The 26113-nt window shown below is 34.1% G+C and overlaps 1 protein-coding gene across 4 annotated transcripts in view; it reads right to left on the bottom strand.

Moving 5' to 3' along the window:
• The window catches only part of DOCK7 (dedicator of cytokinesis 7), a 210501-nt gene that overhangs the window by 1757 nt on the left and 182631 nt on the right, over nucleotides 1-26113 (bottom strand). For all 4 annotated transcript variants that reach the window (XM_082834071.1, XM_082834067.1, XM_082834068.1 and 1 more), the window contains 8 exons: nucleotides 25486-25629; nucleotides 23027-23158; nucleotides 13219-13353; nucleotides 11568-11657; nucleotides 11218-11454; nucleotides 10720-10863; nucleotides 9431-9537; nucleotides 2864-3031 (listed from right to left, as the gene is read on the bottom strand). In XM_082834071.1, the coding sequence (XP_082690197.1) occupies nucleotides 2864-3031; nucleotides 9431-9537; nucleotides 10720-10863; nucleotides 11218-11454; nucleotides 11568-11657; nucleotides 13219-13353; nucleotides 23027-23158; nucleotides 25486-25629 (1157 nt within the window). The remainder of the gene's footprint in view (nucleotides 1-2863; nucleotides 3032-9430; nucleotides 9538-10719; nucleotides 10864-11217; nucleotides 11455-11567; nucleotides 11658-13218; nucleotides 13354-23026; nucleotides 23159-25485; nucleotides 25630-26113) is intronic.

Genomic DNA, 26113 nt, shown 5'->3' with positions numbered 1-26113 from the left:
AAGTAAACAATTTTTATATAATCCTTTAAAATATGTTTACATGCTTTCTTTCTGCCAATTATCTCAAAGTTTTGCCACCAAAAGCTTATTGACTTTAAAACTTTTTTGCCACCAAAGCTCTTTTAACACTTCAAGTTACATGCTTATCCTACACACTCTGCCTTATATATTCTAACTTGTAGAGTTCTCTATAGATTAGAAGTATATTATAGTAACCACTCTATCCAAGTCCATTGATCATTTATTCATTTGTCCAAAAGATATATTAGATATTATGATTAAACAAGAACTAAGGGATAATGGGAGAGATTTAAGGAAAAGATTTACTTGGGGTTATTAAAAGGCAAAATGCAAGTGTTTTACTTAAAATATTAAATTCTAAGTCTTAAATCAGTGGTTCTCAATTTTTTAGGATTTAGGTCCTTTATACACTCTTAAAAATTAAGGACCCCCCAACGAAGCTTTTGTTTATGGATTATATATTGATATTTACCATATTAGAAATTAAAACTAAGAACATTTAAAATTATTTTATAAAATAACCCGTTACATGTTACTGTAAACAGCACTGTTTATTAAAAGTAATTTACAACAGTTTTAGAAGAGTGGCATTCTTACATATTTAACATCTGGCTTAAAAAGCCTAGATTCTTTTTTTTTTTTTTTCTGGTACGCGGGCCTCTCCCGTTGCAGAGCACAGGCACCGGACGCGCAGGCCCAGTGGCCAGAGCTCACGGGCCCAGCTGCTCCGCGGCATGTGGGATCTTCCCAGACCAGGGCACGAACCCGTGTCCCCTGCATCGGCAGGCGGACTCTCAACCACTGCGCCACCAGGGAAGCCCCTAGATTCTTAATATCTGCTTCTGCATTCAATCTTTTACATGGCACGTAGTCTCTGGGAAAGTCCACTGTACTCTCATGAGAGAATGAGCATGAAAAAAATATTTGGCATTAATATGAAAATTTGTTTTGACTCAGGAACCTCCTGAAAAGGTCTGAGGGACCCGTTGCATGGGTCCCAGATTATACCGTGAGAACCACCATCTTAAAACTTCCTAAGCTTTCTGCAAAATAATATTCCAGATTTTGTAAATCAGCAAAATAAAAAGTTCAAGTTCTACGGGAATTTTATTTTCTAAGTGCTGAAGAAATTAAGACTGAAGAGGATAATTCTTCAATACTTCTTAATGTATTTTCCTTTTTCCTTAAGCTGGTTTGTTTTGCTTATCTTTCCTGCCATTAACGTTAATAGTCTCTTAAGGTTTCCAATCTCCAGGAAAGGAGAGGACAGGTACAAAGAGATCATGTTCAGCTTTGAAGCTTGGTTTTTTCTTGGAAAATAGCAGTCTTAAAAGAGTGTTCATCAAGAAAAAGGATTTTCTAAATTCCAAAAAACTGCCTGCAAATATTAAGAACAAAAGCTTGGAGGAATAACCATCAGAGAGGAAGGCAAAACTCAGGGTAATGGTGTAATGGAAAGCTTCCTTCAGATAGGAACAATATTGTCCATTGAAAGGAGCTGGAGAGATTTGATGGAAGTGAGACTACCATTAGGAGACTTCCTGACTACTTCAGGGACCCAGCACCCCATCCCAGGACCTCTGACCAATGACTGTAAGACTGGTAGAGGTGGGTAGAGCAGCAAGAAGTAAGAAATTTCAAAAAGATTGAAAGGGAATCCCAAAGTGGAGGGAACTAGTGTTGCTTCCCATCAAGAATTTCAAGAGGAAACCACCCAGGGTGTCTTGCATCACTGTAAGGATGGTGGAAGCAAAATATAATATATTCTGCCAGAGAAAGGATCTAAAACAGGCCTCCTTGTCTCCTGTTCCTGTAGATGGTCTGTCTACATGCTCCCTGTAGGGGACAAGACATACAGCAGGCACTTGGTATACATTTTCAGAGGCCTAGAAGTACACAAATATTAGATCACTGAAGAACAGGGAATATTCTCATTTGATCAAATAGCCAGTTAAACTTTCTTCTGTAGTATATTATACTTTGCATTTACATTCCATTTATATAAGCAACTTCAAAGACCTTCCAAATATTAATTGATCAGGTAAGTACAATTTAATAGCTTCACTGCCATAATTCAAAGAAAAGGGTGGTAAAATACTGGTGCCACAACAATTCAATAGATGTATGTACATTTGGATTTCAAAATGCAAAGAAGGCAGTTTACTTTTAGCAGTTAACATGCCCTGTCTGGAATTCAGGGGTTAAAAGGATAAGCACTGTCCTTGGAACTTCACATGCCATTTAATTTCCACAACAACCTCTTCAAGGTATTATTTTACAGAGGAGAAATCTAAGATTAAATTATCTGCTTAAGTAGAATTATGGTCAGTTGTAGAAAATTCCAGGTTACTTCCACTTCTAATTTTATTTGTCACAATTAGAAAGTGAAGAAAATTAGTGAAGTCGTCTTGATACTCAGTGGGGTTATCTGTTTTAATACAAATCTAGAAGAACATACTCTATACTATTTACTGTCAGGGATAAGGGAAATGAACACCTGGCTTCAAGTACATTCTAGCAAATTCTCTCATAGAAATACCAGAAAGTGTGACAGGACATTAAAAGGAACAGTTCTAGGAGGCCAGACTTATGTGTGGTTTCCTGGTTAGTATGAGTTCTTAAAACAACTTTATTATTCTCTTTATTACAGAAAGAACTGACTTTTCTCTTGTAGGCTGATTCAGGTATAGATGATGAAAGGCTTACATAAGTTGAACTTGTTAGGTTTCAGAAGACAATATTTGAAACCATTTAATAAAAGTTAAATAAATTCACTTTTAAATAGTTAAAGCAGATTTCATTTTTCTGAAGATATCCAAAGTAATAGAAAAAATAAGCATACCTGTGGCAGGTAACAGGTAATACAGCCTTGTATAACTGAGGGATCTTTCTGTTTATCAGAGGCTGTAGGGCCTCTTTAAGGCGATGATAGTTTCTCTCCAGTTCCCTTTGATACTCCTTTTGATCTGGCCCAATTAAGCTCTTATTTTTTCTTAAGGCATCCTCACACCTAGGAAAAACAGTGTGTTATCAAAAGAGTTCTTCTGGCATACTTTTAGGGCATGCATATATATATATATATATATTCACCATGACAAGGACATTGAGTTTTTCGGTTGTATGTAAAACATCCTCTCTTGCAATTAGGTTTAAAGCAGGGAACAGATGATCAACAGAGTCTCTTTAAAATCTAACATCCACTTCCAGTTTTCACAGTTGAAAATTATATATACTTTAATATTAAATCTGACACCCTTTTTTCCCCCACATATCACCACTAGACTAAAAGTTCTTTAAGGGATGTAACTGTACTCATTTATGTAGCAACAATGGCATCTCGTACAGTGGTTTGCCTTTATTCAAATAAATGTTTCTTAACAACTGAATAGATCTGATAATATCTTTTATCCAACTTATTCAGATATTTAAGAAAAAATATCTGGACTCCAATAGATAAATGGAAAAAGCGTGTTTTAAAAAAAGTATACATATCAATACTTGTAGAATGCAGCTAGAGTGATACTTAGAGGAAAACATATAGCCTTAAATGCTTATATTAAGGAAAGAAGACTAAAACTGAAGAGCTAACAAGCAACTTAAAAAGAACAGAATAAACTCAAAGTATAAGGAAGGGAATAAAATTTTAAAGTATGATAGCTCTACACTAAAAAATCCAAAAGTTGGTTGTCAGAAAAATCTAAAAAAATAGACTAAGCTCTGGCAAGAATAAATGAGAAAAGGCCAAGTATCCTCTTCTAGAAATAAAAAACGGGACATAAATTCAAATACAGCATAAGTTTATAAAGGCACAGAGGATATTACGTACAATTTAATGCAAATAAATATGAAATTCTACTTTTCTAGATCAATTACAAAAAACATTAAGCAACAAATATGAATAAAATTTATTAAACAAAAATATGAATAATCCTAAAACCATCAAATAAGTCAAATCACAAATCTACCCACAAAGAAAACATAAACATGCAAATTCTACTAAACATTCTAAGGACAGATAATCCCTTTGTAACACAACTATTCCAGAGTATATAAACTATTCCAGGGTATAGGGGGAAAAAAAAAAACTATTCCTGAGAAGAGTTTCAAACTCATTTTTCAAGGTTGTGATACCAAAACCTAATGGGGGCTATAAGAAAATACTTGTAATTCAATCTCACCCATGAAAACAGTTGCAAAACTCCCAAACAAAATACTATGAAACTGTTCTAACACCATATTACATCCCTACTCCCCACATACAACCCACCTGATAAAATTTTAAAATTTGTCATGATAAACTTTTAGCATAACTACAAACAGGTAGGAACTTCTTTCACCTAATTAAAAATATCTACAAAAACATGAAGAAAACATTATACTCAATGCCGAAAAAATTTCTTTTAGATCAGAAACAAAATGATGCCCTCTATCACTATCCCCATTCAACACAGTAATGGAGGTCCTAAACATTACTGTAAGAAAGAGATTCTACAGACAAATTATTAGAATTAACTAGTGAATTTGGCAGTATTCTCATGTAAAGCATATAAAATTCAACTACATTTCTGTATGCCAGCAAACAGAAAATATAATTTTAAAAGATACTGTTAACAAAAGTATAAAAATATTAAATACCAAAGAATAAGTCAAAAGATACATAAGGCCTCTACAAAAAAATTTTAAAAAAAAACATTCAGAAGATCTAAGTAAACGGAGAAGTATACCGTATTCATGGACTGGAAGAGTCAATTCTCTTCCAGTTGATCTATAGATTCAGATTCAGGTTATTATTTGGGGTGGGGTAGAGGGAGAGATATATTGATTCTAAAATTTGAAATTTATATCAAAAGGAAAAGGGCAAAAAGTAGTCCTTGAACAAAATGAGAGGAACTGCTCTATCATATATGGAAGTTTATTATAAAGCTGCAGTAATTAAAACACCATAATATTAGTTCAAGGAGAGATAAGTAAACAGTGGAAGAAAACAAAGATCCTAGAAACAGATGCACACGAAGTGAGCACTTGATGTGTAATAGTGCAAAGCAGTGGAGAAAGGGTAATCTTTGAAATAAGTGGTGCTGGGTCAACTGCACATCCATATGGGAACAGAAATCTGACCCCTATCTTACATCATATTCAGTTACCAGTACAGACAAAAATCAAACTGATCCCTTCCTTGAACCATATACAAAAATCAAATTTAAGCAGATTTTTTTAAAAAGTAAAAAGGCCTTTTTTGCCTTCTTGCCCTTTTGTTTAGGCTATATTGAATTTTAGAGATACCATTATATTGACTTTTTAGAAGTCAACATAGAATGTTACTCTGACCTCAGGTAAAAAATTTCTTAAGACACAAGAAGCAATAGTCATAACAGAAAAGACTGAATCATTTAACTATATTAAAGTTAACAACTTCTGTTTATTAAAAAAAAGGTGCTAAGCCCCAAATTCAGAGAAGGTGTCTATGATATTTACAAATGATAAAGCATTACATATCCAAGAATATGTAAATACTCTTAGAAATCCGTAAGGAAAAGAATCCAATAGGAAATGGCAAAAAAAAACAAAAAAAAAATAACTTGAACATACAACTTTACATCTTGCACATGACAAGATGTCCAACCTCACTGGTAATCAGGGAAATGCAAATTTAATCCATAATCACATAATCATTTCACACCCACAAGACTGGTAAAAAACTGTCAGACAATATCAAATATTGGTGAGGTTACATAGCAATAAGAACTCTCTCAAATACTACCGGTGAGAATGTAAATCTGGCTTCATACTTTGGAAAAAGATGTGACATTATCTGGTTGAAGTAGAACCTATGAACCAACAACACTACTCTTAGGAATATAAGCCCTAGGCTATCTCTTGTACCTCCAGAAGTAGGTAAAGAAATATTTGAATAGTATTCTTTGTAACTAAAAAACAACAAAAAACAAAAACCAGGAGACAGCCAAGATGTCCATCCACAGAAGAATGAATAAATCATGGCACATCCATTCAATGAAACATATAAAATAAATAAAGCAACATTTATTACAGCAATATCTCACAAACATTAAAAATAGCAAGTCACAGAAGAATATGTACACTCCATTTATATAAAGTTAAAAAAACATGCAAAACTAAATAGTGTAATAGGGATATATTCATTTATGATAAAACTGAAAACAATAAGGAAAATGACAAATATGAAATTCATGTAGTGGTTACCTCTGAAGGAAGGGAGGGTGATAATATCAGAAAAGGGCATGTGAGGAGGGATCTCAAAGCAATGATAATGCTCTATTTCTTAAAAGCTGGGTGGCAGGTACATGACTTTTTTCTCCCTAGTCTTTAATAGCAAATGTTATAAATACTATTTTGAATCCACTCAAGATTTAATGAAAACAAGTTTTAAATGCTAAGCCCCAAAATATAAAGAGTAAATACAAGAAAAAGTGTTTATTGTTTTTAGGAATAAAAGAATGCAAACTGAAGTACCATTTAAACTGATTAACAAGAGACACCCTATTTAAATGGCATTACTTAAAGTAAGGTGTACTGTGACTAGTACACTTGCATTCTTGGCACTGTTAATATTTAGAACCTTTTTGGAATAGACTACATATGAGGGGCCAATAAAAATGTTTATGTACTTTGGCTCAGTCATCTCATGCTTAATATTTTAATTCAACAAAAGAAAAACGATATATTTGTTAACTATACCACACTTAAATTCAACATAAATTCAGACATTTGATGAGATAATATAACTATTAGAATAACAGTTTTAACTTTAATTGAAAAATAAGAATTTAAGATAATATGTATATTATAACTGAACTATGGTAAAATATATATGCATATTGGCATAAAAATATATACACACAAAAATTAAAAAGGCAGTATTGGCTATGACTTGTAAGGTTTAGATCATGTAGTTTGTTTTGTTTTTTTCCTTTTTGTAATTTAAAAGGAGAAAACCTTCTCTGTGGTAACCCTTAAGGAGACCTGCAGACTACAGGACTTCATTACCCTATACGACATATACACAAAGAGGAGGACATTTGTTTTAGAATCGTAGTCATGGTAAAAATTCCAAAATAATAGCAAGAAAATAAGCATCTATTATTAAATGTCTATGACCTAAAGAAGTATGTATTGTTTCAAGATCATCTGGCTCACAAGCACAGCAGGGATATTTTGGTTCTTATTTGAAACCTCCCAAATAATAAAATTAATGTAAGAAATCAATTTTTAAAAAATTTTTATTGGAGTATAGTTGATTTACAATGTTGTGTTAGTTTCAGGTGTACAGCAAAGGGAATCAGTTATTCATATACATATATCAACTCTTTTTTAGATTCTTTTCCCATATAGGCCATTACAGAGTATTGAGTAGAGTTCTTTGTGCTATACAGTAGGTCCTCATTAGTTATCTGTTTTATATACAGTAGTGTGTATATGTCAGTCCCAATAGAAGTCAGTCAATTCTACAAGTACAAAGCAGCTTTCTTTCTTTTACTATGGCAGCTCATCTGTACCATACATTAGGAGCTATGTTTCCTATAACCAAACCTATAATAAGGTTGTCTAGCTCAATAATCAGATTATAAAATCCCAGACTTCCAATGAAGCTATCTGAAGTTTTTAAAAGACATTTACCATGTTCACGCACGAGAAACTGACAGAAATTCATGACAGCTATTGCAGTGAGAATAAGGAAAATACTGTCTCAAGAGACTTGAACAAGTTAGCATGCCTCATATTTTCCTGATGACAAAACTGATATAAAGTAAAATTCTGTCTACCCCAATAAACCCTTTCAATGAATGATTTGATAAAGGAAACCACAGTTCATAATTTGATAAGAGAAACCATAATAGGGAGTCAAAGACTGGATTCTGACTATGGTTCTGATGCTGCTTTGTTAAGTGACAAGTCATTTACTTAATGGTACACAAGGCCCTTACAATCTAATTCCAACCTACTTTCCCAGTGTTTGACTACTTGTTTTCATAGATTGCACAGTTCCAGCTTCACTAAACTATTCATCTTTCTCAGAACAGATTCTGAACTTTGCTCATGCTGGTTGGTTTGTTTGTTTTTAGTATACCCTTCCCCCTCTTTTCTGCCTGAAAAACTAATATTCATCCTTCAGGGTCCATATATAATGTTAATTCCTGTGTGAAATCTTCCCTGACATCATCAAGTAAATTATCATTCCCTCTTTTGTGCTCATAGTGTTAGTAAAGCAGGAATCAGTATCAAGTTGATGACTATTTTCCCCTATTGTTTCAAAATTTAGTATTTACTGAATACCTATTTATTACATGCCAAGTATTATTTGTGAAGAAAAGAGTTAACAGCAGGCCTGAGCCTGCTATCCTTAGGTCCTATTTGCAAGGCTGGCCCTTGGTTACTGTCTGGGAATTTGGATTTGGGAAGGGTTCCTATCATACCCAGAAGATAAGAGTGGCTCACTGTGCCTGAACTATTTATACAAACACTATAGTTTCTGCTAAATACCTGCTTTCCTTTTGGGAGTCTGGAATTTTGGTACCTGTCAGGAAAAAGGTGCTTACATGACCAGCCTCCAATAAAAATACTGGTTGGCACTTGAGTCTCTACTGACCTTCCCCGGTAAACAACATTTCACATATGCTGCCACAACTCTTTGCTGGAACAATTAGCACCTCCTATGTGGCTGCACTGGGAGAGGACCCTTTGAAGCCTATACCTGGTTTCCTCTAGACTTCACCCCCTCTGCCTTTTCCCTTTGCTGATCTTACTTTGCACTCTTTTACTGTAACAAATCATAACCAGGTCTACAACTACATGCTGAGTCCTGTGAGTCCTCCTAGCAAATTATCAAAACTGGGGGTGTTCTTGGGGACCCTGACACCATGGATTATTTCACCTAATTTGCACAACCTCCCTGTATGAGGTAAATATTATTATCCTTACTTCATACATTAGAAAACTGAGGATCATAATGATTAAGTGACCTGGAAAAGAGACATAAAATGATAAGGATAAGATCTGAACGTAAATTTTTTGCTTCCAAGTTTGCTGTTTGTATATTTTCTGAGGGAAAGGAAACAGAAACTCTCACAGTGAATGTTCACAATAAATAACAGCTTTCAAGTTAAATGTTAAACTAGTAATAGTTTCAAGTTGAAAAAATTTCCTGAGTCTAGGCTTTTCTAATCTTTAAAATTTAAAACATGGCATTATACACAGTACTGGGGGGCAGGGATATACATACATAAGGCATAGTAAGTTATACACAGACAACCTCTCATTGTGAACCATTTTCCTATAGTTTCTCTTTTCAATAGTCCCTGAAGACTCTCACATCAAACTGTGTATTGGACAGTCTCAATTTCAATATCTTTATGTAGGAAACCTTGAATACCTTTTAGTAAAATCTTTGAAGCAGAGTCGCAATTTATTATGATGTCTGAAGAGCTTTGGGTCACTGGGTATTTCAGACAGGAAAACCTGGGCAACTTCCAAAGGCCCCTGTAAAATAAGAAAATAAAAGTGTGTTTTTGTTTTTTATATATTCACAGAGATAGAATTTGCCAAAACCATTTTTCTTAGCACTAAGCTTGATACATATATGTCTATGCTTATATTAAAACTTTTCAGAGATGGATTCTGACAATACATTTTTAGTTTTTCCTAATGTCAAATCTATATTCTTGCCCACAGCAATTAACTTATTAGTTCATTTTTCAAAGAAAAAGAGTAGGAGCTAAAGGACTGACTCTTGTATTCATTAATGTATTCTGCCTTATATTTTTTATATTCTTTAATTTATCCTAGATATAAAAGTTGTCAGGCTAGTGACAATCAGTTGTGAGTCCACTGATTATTAGACACTTGATTTTACTAAAACAGCTTCCCTCAGCATTCCAAATGTGTTCCTAATACTGCGAATTAAAGGTGATCTTTTGTAAGTTACGTCATTTGGAAGTAAAACCTCCAAATCACGTATACTTTTAGGAGGTAAAGGTCTTAAAATCTTCATTCCAGTTTTGGTAGGGCATTTTTTGGCTTCATTTCTTTAACCCAAAAAAAGGTAAGATATATCACATGAAATCTTACTTGAAGCTTTTTTGGATTTTCCCTTACCTTGCACTACTCACTAATCATCAGCAAAAGAAGCTGAATGAACCCATTACAAGGAGATAATGGGGATGGCTTCTAATCTGCATATGACAAAACAACAATATCTTGTGTATGTACATTATTCAAATTTTCAAAATGATTTCACATTACTTATTTACTATTCTCAGCTCACTGTGAAGGAGACCTGGAGAAGATAACATCAGGGAGTATCTAAGAGAGTAGATACACACACATGCATGTAACATGTAGCTCTGAAAATGAGCCCTTCTTTTTAGATCACATTCTTTAAGTACAAGCTTTTAAAGGAAAGGCCATTTTGAGTGAAATCTATCCCTTCTTAATAGAATGTTTCAGAACAGATAGTTAGGCAGTATAAAAGGCAGGTGTGAAAATTTTTTAATAACTGAGATTATACTAAAAATTTTGTTTTTCAGTTTAACTTTTGCAACTACTTCTAACATATTTTCACTTGCTTTGACACTTATTTGTGATCTCTGTAAAATATAATAATGAAATCATTCAAAATTCCATTTATAACTTAAATCGCACAGTATTAGCAAATGCTCCAACCTGATTCACTGTTGTGCCTACAGATCCCTGGAGTACCATCTGAAGCATTTTGGGGTCTGCTGGATCCTGATGTGTGGCAAATGCCAACTCCTGCGTTTTTTTCTGCATGTCTTCAATAGCAACTTCAATTGGTGTTAAGATGATCTGGGTCAAATAACATCTATTAGGTCAGTGTATTGACTGAAAAATATTTAGTGAGCTTTATACACAATCAATTAAAATAAGAAAAAAGTGGTGACCAATTGTAAACTATTATCTAATAATAAAATTCCAAAATTTGGATCACTAAATGAAAAATTAAAAAATCAACCTTTTAAAGCATAAGTGAAGGGTAAATTAGGTACTTAGAAAAGAAGCTGAAAATTAATGACTTAAAAATGCGTAAAGTTCTAGTATGTTACCACGTGAGGAATGATACACAATGCTATATCCACATTGTTTTCACATGGCTCCGATGTATTTGCGCCACTAATTCTATTTCCCTATTTGGAGACCTACCTCCTCTTTGTGAGTGACATTAACCCTTGTCTTAATATAAGGAAAGGCATGAGAAGTAGTCAGAATGGTCTTCCGTTTGAATTGTTCATGAAGTTCCCCATGGGCACGACCATCTAAAGTGAAGGGTGTACAGTACATGAAACGACGAAGATTATAATTTTTGTCAAAATATGTGATTCTGTCCTTCATCTCATATGTGTCAAAGTATGGCTCCACGTAGGTAATCTGAATATATGCCTGGGAAAGGAAAAAGTTCTTCATTTTCATTGTGAAATCATCATTCAGTCTTTCCCAAAAAAAATCAGTCTCAAAGATATGCCTATGTGTCATTACAGTCTAATCAACCATACCTTGTTAGGATCTAATTTACACTTGTCTACAGGATTAGAATCCTTGATTACTTCAACCACATCCTCTCCAAATCTTTCTCCATAAAATCCCTAAAATAAGAAAAAGACATCTTTCACATGAAGTTAACAGTAGTAGAAAACAGAGGTCTCTGAGGGAGACTCCTGAGCAAAATCAGGCCATTTAGTAAGTTCTTGTACAACCATGTCAATAATTACAAAATAATAATTATTTGCATTCACAAAAGTTAAATTTAGTCTATCAAATTAGCATGGCCTTAGTCCATACTTATTTGATATTATTCCCATTTACTCATTTTAAATAACACAAAATACAAAAAAAAAAAAAAAATTCACCACTGAAAATACAGGATTCCACAAGAGGTCCTCAAAAAAAACCAAAAAGGGAATAGAAAGCAGAGACAAAAGAAATTCATTATACTTGATGTATAGGATATTAACTTTTATTGAGTTTGATGTAGCCTAATTTCTTGCAGTCAATGAGCAACCATTCATTTTTCTGAATTATTAATGTAATGTTCCAGAATGTTCAAATAAAAGCATTGACTTGTTGAAGTTTTGTAAAATTTCAGATTTTGAAAAGGTAACCCTGGGTCAAGAATGTACTGACTTTTCCATATGATACTGAGTAGCAGCATGGACAAGGGATGGAGCTATTCAAAAGGAAAAATTAAATCTCAATCCTCAAAGGAGAACAGCCACTCCTCCCTCTAAGATAATTTTTATGACTGAGTAAGTTTGGGAAATACTGTCTCAATATTTCCCAAGACTTACTTAATAGGCTCTTGAAAAACAAAAAGTCCAGCTTAAACCAATTTATGGAAGTTGAGCCCTGTGAAATCACCAATAAGAATACAACATTGAGAAATTAACATCAGCTGAGAATAAAAACTAGCCTAGAGCACTACTTCTCAAACTCTTATATCTATACAAATAATCTGGGGATCTTGTTAAAATGCAGATTTTGATTCAGATGGTCTGGGGTAAGGTCTGAGATTCTGCATTTCAAACAATCTCCCAGGTGATGTCAGTAAAGATTCTGTCCATGGACCACACTTGGAGAACCAAGAACAGAGAAAAGTTGGAAAGGATAACTATAGCAGAAAAGATTGGTTAGTTTCATAAACATTAAAATTAATTATTTATTGTGAAAATTAAGTAGCTGCATAAAGGTTAAGGGATTCTAAGCAGTGTTTTTAAAGTACAATTTCAAGCTTTTAAGTTCTAAAGATTATATCACTGGGTATCAGTTATGCCAAAAAGATAATGCACTTGGGTCAGAAATACCTTGGGGTTCTAATTCTAGTTCCATGCTTATTAATACCTTATACCTTTTTCAAAATGTGGATAATACTATACATTTCTCCACAAATCACAGTAATTCTGAAAGATATAGGATTTCTAAAATATGTGTGAAGATAGACCCTCAAAAAATCAAGTTAATATTATTTTACTGTTGCCATAAAAGATTTGAAAAAGACTATTACTGTACCTATCAAAAATCCTAATTCTAAAGGAGTAGTTTATTTGGCAGGATCTGGCTTATTAAATGATTAGATCTGGATCTGAAAGTCTATTCACCACAGAAAATACAAATTAAAGATGACATTTTGTGAACCACCACAGCATTCACCTCCAATCTGTGAGATATCTCTGCAAGTTTGGTTATTGCAGGCTCCTTGTAAACAAATTCCTGTTCATCCAAATCCCCGAACTTGGTTCCATAAAAACCAACACGAAAATAGGTGCCAAACATCCGCTTACCATCCTAGGTGTAGGAAAATAAAGAAACTTTAATACAAAGTCTTTTTGTTTTGCACATTTTGTTTCGATTGCTATGGTACAAAATTCTCAACACATTGCAAAAGTTTTAATTCAAAACTACAGTATTTTATTATTTTTCAAATGAAAGTAAAACAAAGTAATCTTTCTTTTTTTCATTATTTCTAACAAATAACATTGTGCAATTAGGGCTTTTACCGAATCATATATGGCATATGTTTTTCAGGGACTGTACCAAGTGATGTCCTCACATAGGTCTATTTTTTTTTTATGTCCATACAATTGAGATAAATTAACTCATTTTCCTTATTGCAAGAAAAGTTGCTTGGTATAAAACAAACTGTTCTAATTATCCTGAAATTAGAGCATACTAAAGTTAAATTTAAAAACAACACTAATATTTTTAGTTTCCATTAGCCTTTATATTATCTCTTTACATATATTAAATGAGATCATAAAAGTTAGGAGCCAAGTATAGCACCTGGCACAGAGCAGATGGTCAGTAAATGTCACGACCATCCAGAAGCACTGAAGCAAAATATTTACAATTAGTATCCCTCTGCTGATAAAAATATTGATATGTGGAAGAGTAACTAAAAATGGAATAGAAAGGAAAAAATGTATAAATGAAAGATAAAAAGAAAAAAAATTTGAGAAGAGTTGGTTTTCTAAAGTCCCCAAACCACCCACTGCATACATTAACCACACATTCATCCCAAGTACAATGTACACTAAGGTCACCTGAACTCTTACACAGCACATTTGAAAACAAATTCCCTCAATAAAGATAAAATACTTGGAAGCTTTCTATGCAATTCTTACAATTTAGATACAAAGATGTTTCAGAAGGATTTTGGGGTAGCGCCCATATACACAGCCATACGTGAGTGTTTATATACCTCTGAATTCTCTTTAAGCCTAGTAAGTTTGATACTTATTTTTCCTATACTGACTTATTGCAAAGGCAAAAGGGTATGTAAAATAAGTTACAAATGAAACATAATGAAGCAAAATGGAAAATTCTGATCCTCAATTTTCCAGTCTTATAATAATAATAATAATAAAAAATAGAGTGACTAAAAATATCTCCACATTTTTTTTTTTTTTTTGCGGTACACGGGCCTCTCATTGTCGCGGCCTGTCCCACTGCGGAACACAGGCTCCGGACGCGCAGGCTTAGCGGCCATGGCTCACAGGCTCAGCCACTCCGCGGCATGTGGGATCTTCCCGGACCGGGGCACAAACCCGCGTCCCCTGCATCGGCAGGCGGACTCTCAACCACTGCGCCACCAGGGAAGCCCCCATATCGCCACATTTTTGTCCAGAAGAAATACAGTTTTAAATAAAAATGTCTTTGAGCTAAAGAAACTTGAGGCTGCTAATAAAAATAAATTTTTTCAGTCGCTTCAAAATTTAACAGACATAAAAATTAACTGATTTCTATAGCAAATGAAATCTCTAGAGATTCAATGTATTCATTGAATTTGATTGAAATGTATTCAATCAAAATTTTGATTAAAACCATCAATAAGCCAATGGAACAATATAATAATAGCAAATTCTGATATAATCAAGAAATGAAGACCCCACCACCTGGAAAATAAAAAAGGCATTTGAGAAAATTAACAATTTGTGATTGTTTTTTTCCAAAAATGCCATAAATGTACATATTTATTTTTTAAAAATCACAAATATTAAAATTTGTTATTCTGGCTGTATTCCCCTCAGACTGTTCCAATTTTAAACCCTATTCTAAATCTTCAATATTATGATCTTTTAAATATTTGAAGACTGCTATCAGAACTTGTTTCCCTTAGACTTTCCAGTTCTCAATCATCTTCATATGATAGGAATTACTATGCTGTTTTCATTTTATTAGTTTTTCAATGCCACCTTTTAAAGTGTGGTATCCCAAAAATAAACACAATATTGCTGATGTGATCTGATCAGTGTAGAGATCAGTGGGCTCACTGCCTCCCTGGATGTCGACTTAAATTTTATTAATACAACTTAAAACTGAACTAGTTACTGAGCAGCCATTTTAAACTCTTTTTATTTACTTTCTCATACTGACATTCAGTTCAGGAAAAAAATTATTGAGTGCTTATAATGAGTTAGCCACTGTTCATCCTCAGGAACAGGAAAATAAAAATAAATAAGACCTCCCCAAGAGAGTAAAAAATGTATTCAAATAATTACAATACAAAGGGTTATATGCTATAATAAAAAGTGTATTGAGAAAGGAAAGATAAATCTTGTTAGAGCCAGGTCACAAAAGAGGTGACACACAGGCAGGATTCTACAACTTAAAAGAATGGCTAAGTGGATATGGGAGGGAAGGAAAGGAAAAAAAGTCATTAAACAGAATGTATGTGAGGGAAACCATTCATCCATTCATATATTTACTGAATGCCTACTATGTGTCAGCAAACTGTTCTAGACATTGGTGATAAATCAGTGAACAAAACAGAGTGGTCAGGGCAGGTGTCACAAAAAGGTGACATCTGAGCAAAGATGTGAAGGAGGTGTGAGAGTTATTCATGTGGATCTTCTGGGGGAAGTGCATTCCAGGCAGAGGAAAGAGCCAGTGCAAAGGTCCTAGGACAGGAGCCTACCTCGTGTTTGAAGAATAGGAAGGTGGCCAGAGTGGCTGAAGCAAAGTGTGCAAGAGGAAGAAGATCAGCAGAGATAAGATCAGAGAGGAGTTACTGGAATTGAAAATGAATGTGTGTGTAGTGACATGGAGGAGGGAACAGTGATTAAATTTATTTTCAACTTACAAAGAGTTCTCTAGTGTAAAACCATTGACTCTATCATGTTCATGAAAGACTAATCATATAGCTGTACCTTCAAGAAAAACATCACTTCATCTTATTTCCTCTTCAGAGTTTTGGACCACAGGATGATACCCATTTTTCCTTTGAATTAAAAAAAAGTACACTTTCCTACAATCTAGCCTATATTTTTCTAGCATTACCTTCCTTTAATGTCATGAATTCTTTCTGAACTTCCCATCATTCCCACACTCCAATTTGTTCTTCCTTAGCAGTTCTACTTACTGGGTCCACCTTCTTGTATTTGATGAAACTATGCCCCAGACAAGGAAATCCTTCTACGCATCTATCCATGTCTCTAGTGGGTGAAATTGCTTATGACAAATTATCTTAAGTCTTTTCTAGTTTTATCTTTATTTAGCAGGAAACATTCAGTTGGGCTAGTTGTATATTTCCACAATGACATCACTTCTAAAACTTCTTTCATCTTCACCCACAGCTTTCCATTATGCTTCTGACTCCATGTTGGATCTTTTACTTTAACCTTTGCTTTTTGTTGCTCTTGTTATTATAATCATACATAATGGCCTGCCTCAAGGAACCCTGACCCTCTGCATGAATGTTAAACTGAAGTGCCTCTGTTCAGTTCACAGGGAGACAATCTGACCCTGCCCACCTGTGAATGGCTGCAGAAAAGAAGAAATTAACACATGCCCTCCCTGATGCTGGCTAAGCCAGGAGATATTTTGCAAAACTAATGGCCTTTTCACTTTACTTCATCACCTCCTCCCCATCTCTGTTCTATAAAAAAACTGGCATCCAGACCCTGATAAGATGGTTTTTGGGGACACAGGTCCACCATCTTCTCCGTCTGCCGGCTTTCCAAATAAAGTCGCTATTCCTTGCCTCAACACCTCGTCTCCCGATTTACTGGCCTGTTGTGTGGCAAGCAGAGAGAGCTTGGACTTGCTAACACCTCCTTCAAGTTAACTGATTGCCAGATAGGCATACCAGTATTTCACACAGTGGTAATCTCCTTCTCTTCTATTAGATTTATTCTTCTTAAGAACATATACTTTTATCAGTTTATTTAATCACAGATCTCGACCAGGGAACATAACACCTCTTAGATTTCACAGCTAAATTGTGTTAAGATTTCAAGTAACAGTAATGATAATAATGATGACGATGATATAACAACAATAGAAATAATAATCTCCAACATTTTTAAAGTACTTACTATGTGCTAGACACTGGTTATCCACTTTACATGAGTTATGTCAATTCTTACCACGACTACGAGATACCATATTTTTTACCCTCTTTTTATAGATGAGGAAAAGTAACTTGCCCAAGGTCACACTGCTAGTCAGCGGCAGAGCTGAGAGTTAAATCCCAATATATCTGACACCTGAGTCCAAGCTCTTAATTAAGCTATTTAATCCCCATATTCTATGTACTGGTATACAGACACTAGAACATAAGTATGATCTCTGAACCATCTTTTGCTTCTCTGATGCTTTCCTTGAGAACTTTTGAGAATTTCCTTGAGTAACTGTTTGAGAATTACTGGGTATCTCCCTCCCTGTATTTTGTCTTCCTCTATATTACAACACTGTCCTCTACTGTAATTGTTACTGCATGTTTGCATCTCCTTCCTGTAAACTGCAGTATGAAATTTAGGTTGGTGGTTTACCTACCAGATATATGCTTCTGATATATCCTACTGCATTTCTTATCGAAAGTTCAATTTTAACCATTATATGTTCTAGTCCAGAAAAAAACAAATCATGTCCAGTATCATCTACAAAGTAAATGTTTGCTGTATCTTTTTCTCATCAAAAGTAACATAAAGGGCAAACCTAACCAGTGGTACAGCATCATCAGGTGCTCAGTCATGGGTCTATACCAATTATTAGGGAGTCACCAACTATCAGAAAGTACCTCCTCACAGAGAAGCTCTTCTCACTTTCCCTAAATTCCTTAACATTTTTCATATCTAACTTCATCTCTTCACCTTTCCTGAGGTAAACAGTCATGGATGTTTTATACCTACACTGGTCTAGTTTCTTCTTTAGAGTGTCACATTTTTCCACTCAACTACTTGTTGTAAAAGTACTTGTTTTGACTATGCTCTTGGAACTTTTTTCATGCCCTCCTTTCAGCCCCCCACTCCCCAATCACCTATTAAAATTTGCTGTTTCTCATTCTGCTCTTTTACTGGCTTGGATGAGTTAATTTATCTCACACAGCTTTAGCGTGGATTAAGGCTTATAAAAATTCAACAGAAGCCACTGCACCAGAACTATGGCTAGTATTTCTCAGCATATAAAAACCAAAATATTGGATGGACATCAAATACAACAACAAGAGTTATGATCCAGTTATTTTGCATGCTTCAATCTCATAAATTAGGGTACGCCACTTTTCTTTAGTGATTTAGTAGAGAGAATTTTAAAAAAGCTAAGCCCACCTTCTCAAGCCTTTCTGGAGACTATAATATATGCCTACTAGGGTGGTGATATTTCCCCTAGGATGGTGAAATATGTTGTAATCTTTTAAGGAAAAAAAATGGAGACAGTATTATGTGACTATGTTATCAATGGTTGGGGAATGACTGTTCTGAAAAATATAAACTTGCCTTTATCTACTTCTGAATACAAATTGTTCACTATTTGATAAATGGATAAATGTATCTTTTAAAATAAAATATATAGACACAAAATACGAAATGGCTGTAAGTTTCCATACAGAAATTCAATATTTCTCTTTTTTCTAAAAGTAATTTTAAAATGCAATCATAAGAGAGAAATTATTAAACATACTTTATTTCCTATTATTATTATTATTTATTTATTTTTTTTTTGCGGTACGCAGGCCTCTCACTGTTGGGGCCTCTCCCGTTGCGGAGCACAGGCTCCGGACGCGCAGGCTCAGCAGCCATGGCTCACGGGCCCAGCCGCTCCGCGGCATGTGGGATCTATCCCGGACAGGGGCACGAACCCGCGTCCCCTGCATCGGCAGGCGGACTCTCAACCACTGCGCCACCAGGGAAGCTCTATTTCCTATTATTTTAAGAAAAATAAATGGGCTTGGGAAGAGAAAATAAAGGTAAATACTAAACAGTCATTAAGATATTGGAATTGGCAGATCACCATGATTTAAGAAGGGTTCATGATTTGTTATTTTGGATGGTAAATACTTTACCAAATTGCTAAATATCAAGTTTTAGAGTTATCTTTTACACACACACACAAACCCACACACACAGCCCTAAAAAGCTTTGCCAACTCAAATAATTTGTACCAAATCAAGGAGCACGGTAAAAAATGAAATACAATGCTAATATATAAGCCCAGATAGCGTTCCTCTAAGTCAGGGAGGGAGTATCAATTCAAAGAGCCTTTCTACAGTGTATCAGTTATCCTTATTGGATCTCAATCCAGTGAGAGTTCTTTGAGAATACTAGGAAATTAGCTAGGAAACGTAGCTTTTAGAAAAAATGAAATTACTGAAGTTTTCCCAGAGTCAAAAAGAAAAATATTCACAAGATAGGAACTTACCACAATAGACAATAGTAAAAGTAGGGAGTAGGGTCAGCAACCAGGGGCAAGAGAGAAGAGAAAACAGAAGCATTTTAATTAGGGAAATTTCAAAACAAATAAGCAGCAAATGGTAGCAAACATATTTTTAAAATGCAAGCATCCATTTAAGTTTTACAAGGGAAAAGCAAAAAACAAACGTGCAACAATTTTAGAAGCTACAAAGCTAAAGGTCCAGTGAAAGGTAGTGACAAGAATATAAACAAGAAAATAAAGTCTGTGCGACTTTTACCATGCAATAAACATGATGACAGAATATTAATATCATAACCAGTGAAAATTATACCTTTCAGGGGTCGATTTAGCATCAAGCAGACTAGTAATAAACTGCTCAGAGGTTTCAATGTATCTTCTTTTATCTACTTTTCACCTACTTCCATTTCATGTTAGGAAATCCATAAGGAACTTTATCACTCATAGATAACCATGTAAAGTCTCTTTATATAAGTCTTAATTGAGCCACAGAAATGAGAGGTTCTGTACTAGGTATTAATAAGGTCACACACATTTAATCTGGAGAACTAAGGTAGATGTAACTGTACTGGCTTCATCTGAAGAAAAACAAAAGGTGGCAACTAATTCAGAAATGGAAGAGAATGCAATAGTAACATTTATTCTGAAGGTTTCTAGTTGGATCTCAAAACAAGGATTGAAATGCAAAACCAAACAGAGAAAGCCTAAGCTGCTTAATCAACATAAACCTGACTACAAAGTGAGAGGCAAAGCAGAAAACTTTACAGATATATTTAGCTTTAAATAAACCTGGTTTATTAATACCTTGTTTTATACCTCATCAAAATAAATTATTTTGTAGAATTTTTAATTTTATAGAATTCTTTCCTTTACAGAAGGATTGAAAACAAAGGCAATCAATTCTTCCTGGCACTTTTCAGGTAAGATTTAACTTATATATAACTTCATGAGCCTAACGACTCCATAAAAGGAAGCACACATAGTCTTCATCGAACACTAATTATCAAACATTGTCAGAATATGAGGTCAAATTAAATTTCCAGTTGTCTCAATCTCTTTATCCCTCCCTCCAACAAAATTCAAATGACAAAAGTGAATTTCTTTCCTCAGCAGTGCTTATACTCAAGGTGAAGTGACTCAAGATCAAATTAACACATTCTTTCATCAATTCTAAGATGCACATTTCTGGCCCATATTTTAGTATCTCTGTAGTTGGCATTCATCTTTCAACTGATAGGATGTTGTAGTTTAATACACAGGGTATTTTTTTTTCTTTGTTTCTTAAAGGCATGGAGAATAATGGGATGTCTTACAATTGATGGCATCTTAGATCAGATGAAATATTTTTTATTTACACCTCTGAGCAATAACATATAAATCGACCTCTGTAAAATGAGGTGAAACAATATGGTTAAAAAAAGAAATTTGTGTGTAAATGTTGATGAAAGAAAATGCTTCAAAGGATAAAAACAAACTAAGTGATGACAAAGTGGCTCATTTACCAAAGAATCTCATTAGTGTAACATATGGATTTCCATGCACTGCCTACAACCTCTTAATAATAAATTTCTTAACATAACTTACAGTATTTTAACAAAATTTCTTTGGTTAATGAATTCAGTTGACAGCAGACAGCAACAGAACGCCCACAGCTAGCACATGTGGGCAAAGCATTGGCATAAGAAATCTGATCAAATCAATCTATTAGTGTCTTTAACTAACTAAAACATTACCTACCTCCCAGCCAGTACTCTGTATAATAAAAAGTAAAAAAAGGGCAAAGTCATAAAAAAAAAAAAACTGTTTAAAAAGAACAAAAAAAAGCCAAAGGAAGTTCAGTAGTGTAAGGCACCATATACCATAAATTCTTCTTCGTATAGAAAACACCAGGGTACTTTAAACACCATATTCCTTCACTTAAGACCTGTGATAATATTATAAATTCCTTGTTCAAAACCTAGAAGCTAAAATTTCACCTTTTAAAACTTTAATAAGTGAAAAGTACAAATTTGGGGGAAAGAAAGCCAACTACTTGTTTCATTTGTGTCTAAATTAGATCACTAACTAATGTGAGCTGCACTTCACTGAAGTATCGCAGGTGAATTGGAATAGACATTGAAATTTCACTCAAATGTCTTTGATACAAATGGATGAAAGTTTCTTGGAAGCTACTAGCTCTAGATGTTCCAGACCTGATGTGTAATTTGCAATTTATAGGTCTGGAAGCTGGGATGAGATTTCCTTAACAGTATATGTACAACTGATTATAAAAAGACCCAACTGTTGTGATCAAGAATCCTAATGATCTTTTGCAACTTCAACATTTTAGTAAACAATAATAAAATTCTGGCTTAACAGTATAGTGGCCCTATTTAAGACTTAAAATTTTTCAGATTATATCAATTCATCCAGAACAGCTTAGTCCATGGCAAGAAAGAGGAAGTCAAGTTGACAGACAATAAAGTAGGACTAATACCGAACGAAAAAGTGGAAAACCAGTACTCCACTTCCTTCTTTGAAGATGGCAGTAGCAGACAACAGCATGGGTAGCACAGGGAAGGGAAGAGAAAAGTGGAGAAAGAGGAGCCTCGACAGGATACTTCAGAGCATTTCAATGGAGCCAGTGACTCAGCTTCAGGGAAATCAACTGCTGGTAGTCTACTTCATTTCTAAACGAAGTTTATTTTAATTTTAATTTTAGTGATAATATGTGGATTCCATGAACTATAAACAAGTACTGAAGTCATACTATTATAACTGAATAAACATGACAACCATTTATTCATTATTTTCACTAAACATTATTTTCATATTAGAAATATGTCAAAGGATGATTGAATAAAAATATATGGGAAAAACAGTTAAAAGTTCAGTTGAAATCATTAAAAATATTAGGAGTTTATTAAACTTTCACATCATTTAATAAAAAGTTAAACATAACAACTTTTTTGGCAGCAAACGAATAGAAATCAACTTAAAAATCAGATTCATAACTATAACCCACACTGTGAAACAGAAAATAACTCACAATTTAAAACAAATTTAGCAACTAGTAAAAATTCAAAAAAAGTGAAGGAAAAAAAGAGAAGCTACGTGGAAAGGTTATGATGATCATAATCTACTTTAGGTAAATTCAGTTTTGTTAATGAGTCTTGCTTTTGGCCATGAACCATCATTTTGACACTGTTCATTTGTAACCTCATTAAAATGGTCATTTCGTGACATCTAGTTTGACATTAGTACAAAGCAACACTAATGCTTGTAGACAGTTTTCTCCATTTATACTGAAGCTAGAAAGTACAATCATTACCTGATGAACAATTTTGCTGAATGCTTCTTGAAGTTTACCATGAATCGTGGATAGTTTCTTTGCATCCCGATTAGCTTCATGAATAGGAATAAGTACTTTGTAAACCTCGTTAACTGCTTCATACATGCCAGCCTATAAGAATAATAAGATATTGCTTTCTTTTACATCAATAAGAAAGTGAATTACAATTTATGAACTCACAATATTTCTACTAAGACAATACTACTGTTTTCCAATAGGACATAAAAACAAACACTACTAATTTTTAATTTGATTAAGGCCTAATAAAATAATTTTGCACAATTTAATATTATCTCTTCTAGATAGATGAATGGTTATGTATGCATGTGTGTTTGTGTCTGTGCATTTAAAATACACACATATAATATATGCACATTTATATTTCTATATAATTTGAATTGGACATTTTGCTTTTATCTACCCAGTAATTACTTAACTAAAATAAATGTGTGTATGTGTGTGTCCTCATATACGCACGTAAACTTTTGCAGAAACTAATTCTGAGCAGAGGAATAAAGAAACCCAATTATTACATTGGTCACAGATACGCAAATATCAGATAACCTGTGGCCTCCTAGGACACTAAAATTATTAACTTTTCCAAAATATTAAATTGGCACAGGAAATCTTATTGGAACTCTCCTATGGAAAAATCTCTGATTTTTAACAAAACATAAGAAGGTTCTGAACCACCAGATTTTATTCAAGTAGGGGATAGTTGGTCAGTAGGTGACTAAGGGTTGCTCTGGTTATAATCAGAGTAAGGGACAAAATGTGTTTACACTGCTACCCACTCTCTTGCCTTTAGTAATGGATTCATGGCTGTAGTGAAGGAAAGGAGAGGTATTTTCCAAGAGCCACTGAGTTCCCACTGCCTCACACATCAGCAAACATTATTTTCCCAGGGAAAACCTATGGTTCTCATATTTTCTAGTCAGTTCACAGGAGTATATTTAAGCAACATGTAGCTGTAATAGTAAAGTATATTTAGTGTAACTAAAATGCCCAGTAATTATTTTACTTAATATTAGATTAATTGAAAAAGAAAGAAATTCACAATTATATGCTCTTGCAAAATATAGGCTTCTGTATATAGGCCACTGTACCCCAATCTAAATTCACTGCTGTGAATTATTAAAATTAAACACATATACATAGAGAATGTATATTTATTAAAATATTCCATTAATACCAAAAAACTTTTTTTTCCCTGCTAGTTCAGATCACTTAAATTGAAACTCAAGGAACAGAGATCCGGGGTAGGAATCAGGACAATCAAGGTCCTCAAAAACAAGAAATTTTAAAGTGGACCAATGCCTAACGTTCTTTGAGTCTCAGAATCATTATTAAATGAATTGCTTCTAAATGCCAATAATGATGAGAAGATGATAATAGCAAACACATTAAAACTTACTTGGAGCCAGGCACTGTGATAAGCACTTTACATAGGTTAACTCATTTAACCCTGATAACATTCCTTGAAGTAGGTACTATTATTAGATGCATTTAACGGTTAAGAAAAGTGAGGCACTGGTAGGTTGAGTAACTTGTGCCTGAAGTGATTTAACTACTAAGGTAGCAGAGCCAGGATCTGAATTCTGACTGTATGCCTTCTAAATCTATACCCATAACCAATATATTTCTGGGGAGGGTTAAGGCCAGGAGAAGCAATAACCAATTCCTAATAATAGTACAATGGGGAAGGTGGGAAACACTGTATATTACCTCAAGCTTCCCTTTTACCTTAACATGAACCTCACTGTCTCCCAAACCTTGGTGCTGGGATACTAAACACTCAGCAGAAAACTCACAGAAAGCAGGTGACTGTAATCACCGTGGTTCAAGAAAGTAAGCAGGGATTTGGCTGGCTGTTTTTTCCTTCTCCAACAAACATCCCATCTCAGATCCACATGACTGCTTTAATTCTTCACATACAGATGGGGAGGGACAAGGATTAGAGTTATAGCATGGTAGGGTAGATCAGACAAGGGATCTAGGATGTAGTTCATAAAGCTCCTGATACCACTTCAATATCTACCTAATAGAACTCACTATGCAACCAATGGGATGAGTGGCCATAATTTTCCTGAGTACCACAGGCTTTCTGTTTTGCTGGGTTTTTTTTAAATTTTAAATTTTTAGAAAATGTTTGGTGGTAAAGTTTTGTAAAGCAAGAAAAAAAAAATCTCTTACAGACTAAGTGTTGGTTCACAAACAAGCAGATGAAAAACACTGGAGGAAGTGACAGACTATTAAAATAAAAAGGAATAAGCAATGATGAATCTAGAAAGAAAATATGTTACTAGATGGTTCTTAAGGTATTTAGAGAAAACTACCATAAAGGAAAAGCAGAGTTGTAGGCAGAAAGCATAAATATACATGTCACTAATAATTAAGAAGTATGTAATTGTGGGAAGAAATGAATAAGAGTCATCTACCATAGAGAAAGAAGCAGCTGCTTGTTCCAGTAATCCCACAAGTCCTGACTCAGTAAAGTACTTTCCAGAGCAGATACCTTCTTCATCTGGAGATACCACATCATCTGAGACTGCAGATTCTTCTAAAACATTAGATGAAATATTCTAGGAGGAAAAAAATGTTTAAGGCTTGTGAAATGGAATTAATTTCTTAACATGAAAGATGTATATGAAGAAGTAATTGATGATGAAATATAGCTACCAGCTTAAGTTTAAAAAAAAAGGGTAGTCAATGCAAAGATAAAAGACAAATCTCCAAAAACTTTTTGTACTGTGAAGATGACAATAAAGTGTAACACCACTGCTAGATAACTTTTCCATTAATAAAAAGTTGCAAGAAAGAAAATTAAGAAAAATCATGGGCTAAGGAAAATCATAATATCACACAGAACACCTATGGAGACTTAAACAATCTTTATTTTTAATTTAATTGATCTTGCTAAAACTCTCTTTCAGGGAAAATAAGGTACAAAAATGGTCCCTTGGCTTGCCTAACATACATCAAGTTAATGAGAAAACTCAGGTATATTAAAAGCCCTCTTACCCAATGAGATTGGGATCAGCCATTATTTCTAAAAAAGAAATGATA

Source organism: Leucopleurus acutus (genome assembly GCF_964270905.1).
Source record: "Leucopleurus acutus genome assembly, chromosome: 2".
NCBI classification, from domain to species: Eukaryota; Metazoa; Chordata; class Mammalia; order Artiodactyla; family Delphinidae; genus Leucopleurus; species Leucopleurus acutus.
The sequence above is the reverse complement of the archived record's forward strand: the minus strand, read 5'-3'. Positions and strand labels throughout refer to the sequence as shown.